Source organism: Crocuta crocuta, unplaced genomic scaffold (genome assembly GCF_008692635.1).
Source record: "Crocuta crocuta isolate KB4526 unplaced genomic scaffold, BGI_CrCroc_1.0 scaffold190, whole genome shotgun sequence".
Taxonomy (NCBI): Eukaryota; Metazoa; Chordata; class Mammalia; order Carnivora; family Hyaenidae; genus Crocuta; species Crocuta crocuta.
In genome coordinates, this window is record NW_027527955.1 from 8,566,786 (window position 1) to 8,576,058 (window position 9,273).

At 43.6% G+C, this 9,273-nt stretch overlaps 1 protein-coding gene across 2 annotated transcripts in view; it reads right to left on the bottom strand.

Annotated features, from left to right (window-relative positions):
• Positions 1 to 6,556: 6,556 nt before the first annotated feature.
• Positions 6,557 to 9,273, bottom strand: part of THSD1 (thrombospondin type 1 domain containing 1) — a 29,489-nt gene continuing 26,772 nt past the window's right edge. For both annotated transcript variants that reach the window (XM_077752582.1, XM_077752581.1), the window contains one exon: positions 6,557 to 8,189. In XM_077752582.1, coding sequence (XP_077608708.1) covers positions 6,808 to 8,189 — 1,382 coding nt within the window. In that variant the 3' untranslated portion in view covers positions 6,557 to 6,807. The remainder of the gene's footprint in view (positions 8,190 to 9,273) is intronic.

A 9,273-nucleotide genomic window follows, 5' to 3' on the forward strand; every position in this document is an offset into this window, starting at 1 on the left:
GATTTTATTTATTTCTCACTCTTCTTTTTTGAGGTGTCTGGCTAACAGTTTATGAATTCTGTTGATCTTTTCAAAGAAATCGCTGCTGTTCAACTTATTTTTTCTTTTTTGGGTTTTTTTGTTTTGTTTTGTTAGTCTCTATTTCATTTATTTTTGCTCTAAGCTTTATTATTTCCTTCCTTCTTCTGGCTTTGGCCTTTGTTCTTATTTTCTGTCTCCTTTAGGTATAAGGTTAGGTTGTTTGCAATTTTTCTTGCATCTTGAAGTAGGCCCTTGTTGCTATAATCTTTCCTTTCAGAACAGTTTTGCTGCATCCCAGAGATATGAGACCATTGTGTTTACATTTTCATTTGTCTCCATTTTTTAAATTTTCTCTTTGATTTCTTGGCTGATCCATCATTTTCCAGTAGCATGTTATTTAGCTTCCATGTATTTGTATTCTTTCCAGATCTTTTCTTGTGATTGATAACTAGTTTCATACCATTGTGGTCAGAAAAGACACATGATATGATTCAATCTTTTTAAATTTATTGATTTTGTTTTGTGGCCTAATGTATCAACTATCCTGGATAATTTTTCATGTGCACTTGAGAAGATTGTGTATTCTGCTTTTTCGATGGAATGTTCTGAAGACATCTCTTAGGTCCATCTGGTCTAATGTGTTATCCAAAGCCACTATTTCATTGTTGATTCTCTGTCCAGGTGATCTATCTATTGTTGTAAGTGGGGTGCTAAAGTCCCTTACTATTATTGTATTGATGTCAGTTTTTTCCCTTATATCTGTTAATTGTTGCTTTGTGTATTTAGGTTGTTTCCATGTTAGGTTCATAAATATTTACAATTGTTATATCTTCTTGTTGGATTATTCTCTTTATCATTATGTAGTGTCCGTTGTTTCTTATTATAGTCTATTTTTTAAAGTCTATTTTCTCCAATGTAAGTATTGCTACCCCTGTTTTCTTTTCTTTTCTTTTTTTTTAAATGTTTTATTTATTTCTAGGAGAGAGAGAGAGAGAGAGAGAGAGACAGCGTGAGCAGGGGAGGGTCAGAGAGAGAGGGAGTCACGGACTGAAACAGGCTCCAGGCTCTGAGCTGGCAGTCAGCACAGAGCCCGACACGGGGCTCGAACCCACGAACCGCGAGATCATGACCTAAGCGAAAGTCGGACGCTTAACTGACTAAGCCACCCAGGTGCCCCTACCCCTGTTTTCTTTTCACTTCCATTTTCATGGTAAATGTTTTTCTATCTCTTCACGTTTGATGTGTATGTAGGTATGGCACTAGTCTCTTGTAGGCAGCATATAGATTGCTCCTGTTTTTTGGGTTTTTTTTTGGTTTTTTTTTTTTTACCCATTCCATCACTATATATATTTTGAATCAAGTGTTTAATTCATTTACATTCAAAGTAATTAATGATAGGGATGTATTTACTGCCATTTTGCTATTTGATTCATGGTTGTTTTTGTAGTTTTTCCTCTGTTCATTTTTTCTCTTTCTTTCTCCTCCTGTGGTTTGATGGCTTTTTTAGTGGTATGCTTGGATTCTTTTTTCTATATTTTTTGCCTATCTATGACGGGTTTTTGATTTGTGGTTACCAGTATGTTCTATATAACATTTTATGTATATATTGCTGATGGTCACTTAAGATTGAACCCTTTCTAGAAACACCACTTTTCCTCAACCCCCACCACCATTTTATGTATATGATGTCATACTTTACAATGTGAAGTATTTTATTATTTTGTAAAATGCTTTACCAATTTTTATAGATTCAATTGATTTTACTGCTTTTGTGCTTTAACCTCTATACTGGCTTCATAAGGGTTAATCTACTACTTTTATTATGTTTGTATTTGCCTGTGGAATTTTTCCTTTTATAATTTCCTACTCTTGCTAATGGCCTTTTCTCTTCACTCAAAGAACTCTCTTTAATGTTTCTTATAAGTCTGGTTCACTTTTGTTTGTCTGGGAAACTCTTGATGTCTCCTATTCTGAATGATAGTCTTGGTGGGCAGAATATTCTTGATTGCAGGTTTAGTCATTTCAGGACTTAGAATATATCATACTCCCTTCTGCCTGAAGAGTTTCTTCTGAATAATCATCTGATAGCCTATGGGTTTTCCCTTGTACATAATTATTTTCTTTTGCTGCTTTTAAAATTTTGTCTTTATGGCTACTTTTTAATTTTAATTACTATGTGTCTTGGTATGGACCTTCTTGGGTTGCTTTTGTTGGAACCTTTGTGCTTCCTGGATCTGGAAGTCTGTTTGCATCTCCAGTTTCAGGAAGTTTTCAGCTATTATTTTTTTCAAATAATTTTTCTGCCCCTTTTTTCTCTCTTGTCCTTCTGGGATCCCTGTAATGCAAATGTTATTTGGCATGATGATGTCACCGAATTCCCTTCACCTATTCTCTTTATTATTCTTTTTAACCTCTTGCTGTTCAGTTTGACTGTTTTCTATTACTCTTTTAGCTCACTGATCCATTCTTCTGCCTCCTCTAATCTGCTATTGATTCTCTTTTGTGTATTTTTCATTTCAGTTACTTGGTTCTTCATCTCTGATTAGTTCTTTTTACTATTTTATATCTCTTTTTTGAAGGTCTCCCTGAGGTCCTCCACTCTTTTCTCAAGTCCAGTAAGTATATTTATGACCATTATTTTGAATTCTGTATCATGAATATTGTTTGTCTTTCATTTAGCTCTTTTCTCGTTGTTTTGTCCTATTTCATTTGGGACACATTTCTTGGTTTCATTTAGTCTGTGTCTGTCACAGACTAAGGAGTCTGTGACAGAGACAGACTAAATGACAGACAGTCTCACAATGATAAGGAGTCAGCTATGTCTCCTTATCTTCAAAGTAGTAACCTTATGAAAGAGAAGTCCTGTGGTGTCCTATAGTGCAAGGTCCCTTGTTTACCAGAACCAGGAACTTCTGGTTTCCTGTATGGGTTGTGTGCACCTTATCTTTGGGGCTGAGCCTCCAGTCTAGTCATCTGCAATGGCCCATTTTGTTATAAGCAGGTTTTGGTCCCTGTGCTGTTAAGGAGCCAGTTTGGAGTTGCTATGGGCTTGCAGTTAGGTGGTGTCAGTAGTCAGACCAGATGTCTGCCTTTAGTCCATTTGCTGTCACTGCTGTCACTCCAAACTGCGGGCCTTCTCCCCACCTTGTCCCCTGAGAGGCTTTCATTGGTGAGTGGGCCTGTAGTCAAACCAGGATTTTGTTGGTGGATGGGGCCGGTTGTTAGACCAGATGCCTGTCCCCAATCTGTCTACCAGGGCTGTCATGTCCCAAACTGCAGGGCTTTGCCTGTGTACTGCCCTTTGAGAGATTTTTGTTGGTGGGTGGTGGCCAGAAGTCAGATCGCATGCTTGCCCCCATCTCTGCATTGCTAGTTAGAAGTTGACTGCTGGGGCTGCAAGTGTACTGGTGTATGTGGTTATCTTTCCCTCTCCCCAAGGCAGGGGACACTTTGGAGTGGCACCTATTCCTGCCAGAGCTGCTTGCAGGATAAGATGAGGCAGGAGGAACTTTGCCTCCTGCCTCATGCACACAATGCACACATGCACACAATGGAGGAACCTCTGCTGAGTGGAGCAGGTTGGATACAGGGCTCAAGAGAATGTGGGGATGGGGCATGTGGTGTTAGCAAGGTAGGTGGAGTGTTCATGCTGGTGTCCACAGGTGTCCAGGTATCTATTCTGGGGGGTAGGGGAGAGAAATGGTTCTCTACTAGATGTTTGTTCTTAGAGAAGTTGCCCAAAGATCCCTGCTCTCCAGAACACATTCTGAGATTAGTAAATAAGTCTTCTTCAGAAAAACCCGACACTTTCAAACAGCTGTTTCTATACTTATCTTGGTGGGATTGTTTGTCATTCTGTCTCTTCAAGGGCAAGGATTCTCTTATTGCCCTCTTGTTCTCAAAGACCTGAGCTCGCTGGTTTTTGAAGAACTTGGAATTACGCCCCACTGGTTTAAAAGGTCATTAAGTTAAGCCCAGCTGGTTTCCAAAGCCAAACGTTACAGGGGTTCATCTTCCCAGTGCCGGTCTGCCATACCTGGGGCGACTGTTGTGGCGTCTGCTGCTCTCCCTTCTTCCTGCTTGCTGTGTCCCTCCCGTTTGTGGTCTCACTGGGAGTCTGGTTCTCGGCCACATCTCCACCTGTCCCACTCTTTGCAGTGTGGTCTCTTCTCTATGATTAACTGTGGAAAGCCTGTTCTGCCAGTCTTTGGGTTGTTTTCTAGGTTAGTTGTACGCATGTGGTTGTTATGTAGGTGTGCCTGTGGGATGAGATGAACTCAGTATCCTCGTACTCTTCCCACACCATCAGCCCAGAAGTCTGGTTGGTATTGTCTTATATTTTCTATCTATTTAAGTTTTCACTGTGTTCATCCATTTTTGTTCCATTTTCAGTTAACATCTTTATGACTATTTATTTGAACTCTTTATCAGGTAATTACTTATATCCATTTCATTAAGGTCTTTTTCTGAGGCCTTACCTTGTTCTTTCATTTGGAACATATTCTTCTAGAGGAGATTATTTCTGAGGAAGTTTATCACTTATCCACCAGAGACAAATATCTACTTTTCTCTTTCTCAGAGACAAGGGCCAAATTAGTTTAACTTTGAATGGTAGAGTTGGCTTTTGATTAGAGCCACAGAAAACTGTGCTAGGTAGATGGCTAACAGGTTATACGCTGATATTAATTCACTGTTATATTAATTTAGATGCATGATATATTGGGAGAGAACATCATTTTAACAGAAAAGTATTTCTGTTCATAGTGTTTTTCTCTAATTTTCACCTTCCTTGTGTCTGTTTTTGTTTTAGTCTGACACTGTAGGGAAATTCACTGTGAAGTAGGGAACAAGTGAGCATGTGCCATCTGTCCTCAAAAGTTGGCATGCAAGCCTGTGAACTTGGAAAGAGAACAAAGCTTTCTAATATGGTAAACCAAGAAAATGTAGATTAAGAAGTCTGGTTTCCTCTTCTTTGCATCAGCACATAACAGCTGTCAGATACCACTGAATAATCTACTCCTCCTGTTCCTGAAAGGTAGATGTTATTATTAAGGCATTTCCAAAAGGAAATACGTTTTAATTTTGAACAATGGCACAAATGAAGTGGTAATGCAACAATAAAAGAGAAACTTGAAAAAGTACAGTATTTGCATTTGTGATTTTTTGTTTGTCCCACCTAATCCCATTCTCTCCAGTGGTCCCTGAACCTTCACCAGCAGGCTGACATCCTGATAAACTCTAAAAGGAAGAAGTAAAACAATGTAAAAGGCAAGGTGGGTGTGGCAGCTAACAAGGTCATGGTGAATAAGAAGAGCAGCTACGCAGCAAACATATGCAGTTAAGGCATTAGGTTCCAGGGCTGAAAGGAAGTACACCAGATTGAAGAGTGCCCACATGGTATCTGATGATAGATTTCCAAGGAAAGAGCCCAATCTTCGGGTTTTTCTGCTTAGCCTTCACTGCCAAACAAAGCAAGTTGCAAGAGCAGTCGTAACATTAAGCAGTAGAATTTTCCTTCCGTTGGGGGAAAGCTAGTAAAGGCATCTCTCTATGCCCTCTTCTTGCTAAAAAGGCCAGCTTTCTCCTTAGGTCCCTGCTGTCAGAGAAGACTTGCAAAGGCTGTGATGGTGTTGTGACACAATGGTCATTAGAAGTATGAGTCTATGTTCATCTAATCCTGCAGGAGTTAATTCCTCTCCCTGAGCCTCAAATTCTTCACCCGCAAACTGTGGTAGGCAGATTGAACCAGAAAACAAAAGATATATTTCTAAAAGACTTATTTTCTCTATTTTCTTCTTTACTTCATTCATCCAATTAAAAAATTTAAGCAGTAAAATCATAGTCTAGTCTAGCTGCTTTCCATATACCTGAGATTAATTCACATACTTACTTTCTCAGTAACATGATAAAGTCATCTTTAGAAACATATACACACTGATTTCAGAATAACACCCCTGGGGTCTTGGTTGCCAGTTTGGTCCAGAAACACAGTCAGAATCTTAATGCCAGTCAGCGACCTTGCCAGCATCCACTACCCATGTTCTAGTTGATATTCTCTCAGGAGACAATGCTTTCCTTTCTAAAATATATGCTTTATGCTCCAAACAATGAGTATATGGATAGGTCTTCATTTGACTCACTACCTGAACAATCAGCTTCTTATATCTCCAAAGCAGAATCAACTCACCTAATTCTGTGTCAAGTCACTGGGAGTTGGTATCATCCAACTCCTGCATGAAAGGTTCTTCTGAAATATCTTGCACCATCAGCAATTTCTAGGTAGTCTAGTATATACCAGCCATAATTGACTTGTTCTGCCAAACATGAAACTCACTCAGTATTGCTCCTGTAGGAGTCAAATTCTTACTTACAACTTAATAAACAAAGTTAACTTTGTTCCAGACCTTATCATGGTTGAGACTTCCAAATTTACTTCATGTTCGACACTGCCAACAAAGTGTTCAAAGCATTTAATACTTACAAGTCACATCTTGTCCTCTTTCACATCCACATGAGAGACCAAGCCCTATTTCACTCTTGTTTAAGTTTTATTACTGTAGTTATTAGTAATAAACCAATAGAACTAGGATAACAAAGGGAAAAGTTCAGGATAAGTAACTTCTTCCTTATGAATTAAAACACATGCACACAATTGAGTTACTCCCTCCCCACCCAATCCTGATGTACAAATAGCTACACAAAACAGTCCATAGAGCTCTGTGAACAGCTGACGCCAGGAGCTGGACAAAGGACCACAGCTGTATGAAGTCTCAGGCTGATCTGGGTCTAGATGACCAGCTTCTCCACACTGAGAGTACTTGTGGTTTCATCCTCCTCATTTGACCCAAAATAGCCCGGGAGGTCCAGCATCCTCTGCTCGGCCTCAGTGAGGCCAAATGACGTATTGTCGTAGAAGGCGAACTCAGGGTGGGCTGGGAAGCTCTGACATTTGTCTTTTCTACCCTGGGAAGGGCTGAGAGCGCTGACCCTCTGGTAGCTATCTTTGGGAGCAGTGGGGGAAGGCTGCTTCCTCGAGACACTCCTGTGACTGGGGGACGGTCCCCTCCGAGCTCTGTGAGGCTCCGTTCTCTCACCTCCTACCACGAGGCCTGCCTGGCTGTCCCCCAGGTCTGGTTTCCTCATGGGCTGCCCCAGAGTGTAGGATTTAGGGGGAGGGCTTACTGGACCTCTGGTTGCACCCGCCCCTTCCGGTTTCTCCGGAAATGGGGCAGCGCCTCGGCTCTGAGGCCGAAACCTGTCTTCAGCCTGGTCCCAGGTCCGCGTCCTAGAACTGTAGGTGGGGACCTGGCGTGGCGTCAGGGTGGACATGCTCCTCTCCCGGAACGGCCGGGCCTGCTTGGCTTCGTGAAAACTAGCGGTCCTCCTGAAGTGGGAGGCCCTGGGGTGGCTCCTGTCCGGCAGCGCCCCTCTGCCGCCCACGTGCCTCATGGCGGACTTCCGGATCACCGTCTGGCTGGGGCTGACGGCGCAACTGGCGGGACACAGCGGGTGGTCCAGCCTGGAGGGGGGCCTGGCCAGGGCACCGCCCGCAGGCTGCTCCAGAAACGGGGATTTGATCCGGAACTTGTTTGCCGTGGCTTCGTCTGGGCCTTCTACGTCTAAGGGAGACGCGGCGGCGGCGGCGGCGGCGGCGTCGATGGCCGTGTCTGTCAGGGGACTCTGAGACACGTGGTACACCTTGGTGGTTTCCGTCAGGCCCTTCTTCTTCATCTCCTTCAGCTGCTGCTGGGCCAGGCGGTAGCTGAACAGCGGGGGGATGATCTTCTGGGCGTTGGACTGCACGCTCTCGCTGCCAGAGGCGTCGTCCTCGGGGGCGGCGGGCACGCTGCGCCTGTAGGTCAGGGGGATGCCCACATCCCCCGTGCCCCCCGCGGGCCCGTCGCCCCCGTCAGAGAAGCTCCCGCGCTGCTCGCTCAGCTCGCAGATGTTCTCCTCGTCCGAGTTCTTCCGGAAGCTGGGGGAGTGGATGGAGTTGTGCCGGGCGGGCGGGCGGCACTTCGGCGCGCGGCCGAACTTCCGCCACAGCGTGATGAGGACCGTGGCGAGGATGATGAACAAGCACAGGGAAATCCCAGTGACGGTCACGATGTTGTTGGACTTCACCGGACCCTGGGGCTGAAGAGGGGACGCACTGGATGGCTGGAAAGCTACAAGACAAGGGAGAGCACATGTAGTCTCTGGTATTGGTTCTCTGCCTGGTTTTAAGGTTCTGATTATCTAGCAGTTCTAGAAAAAAAAGTAAAATAAGGACTAGGATTTCTGGTCTTAACACACGTGTCTCTGCTGTCAGCTTAACCCAGACCCCCCCAAAAAAACCCAAAAAGCAAAACAAAAAAAACTACAAAGAACAAAAAACACCAGGGCCCACAGAAATGAGGTGAGCAGATAAACCACAATCAGGGGTGATTCCTGGGCTTACCAGCTCCTGCTGACGTGTGTCTCAAATGTTCCACATAGAATGAAGCAGCATAAGAAAAGTTTCAGGGCAAAGTCAAGGTTTTTGTGTAAGATACGGTAGGCATGGGATATCTGTAGTTAAATGTACCTTTGAAATGCACATGGGAAAATTCTTATCAAGTATTAAAACTTGACATTCAGGTAGGTTGTGTCTTAATTCACATATCTGAAGAAATTAATAGGTGAAAATAAGTCTTGAGGCAATACTGAACACTTCACGAATGTGTGTCATTCCTGCACAGGGGCCATGCTAAACTCTACGGTTCCGATTTTAGCGTATGTGCTGCCCAGACAAGCACAAGTCTTTGCCTAATGTCAGAGAACTGGCCTTCCTGGGCGAAGCCTCTTCTGTTCACTCTTCAATTTCCAGCTGTCCACTCCTCTTGCTTCCTTCCATGGGGTGTTGACTTGTCTTTTTCTAACCTACTCTCTCCCGCTGATTTGTCCCATGGTCATCAAAATGTTTCACCAAGATTCAGACACCACCTGGAGCTTTGGCCTGTACTGCCACTGAAGTACCCAGGAACCTGAGACCACCTAATGCCACCATGACTGACCTCTCTTTCCTCTTTGTCACTGTCCACCCTTCAGGTGCTTCCAGTCAACNGATTTGTCCCTGGTCATCAAAATGTTTCACCAAGATTCAGACACCACCTGGAGCTTTGGCCTGTACTGCCACTGAAGTACCCAGGAACCTGAGACCACCTAATGCCACCATGACTGACCTCTCTTTCCTCCTTGTCACTGTCCACCCTTCAGGTGCTTCCAGTCAAC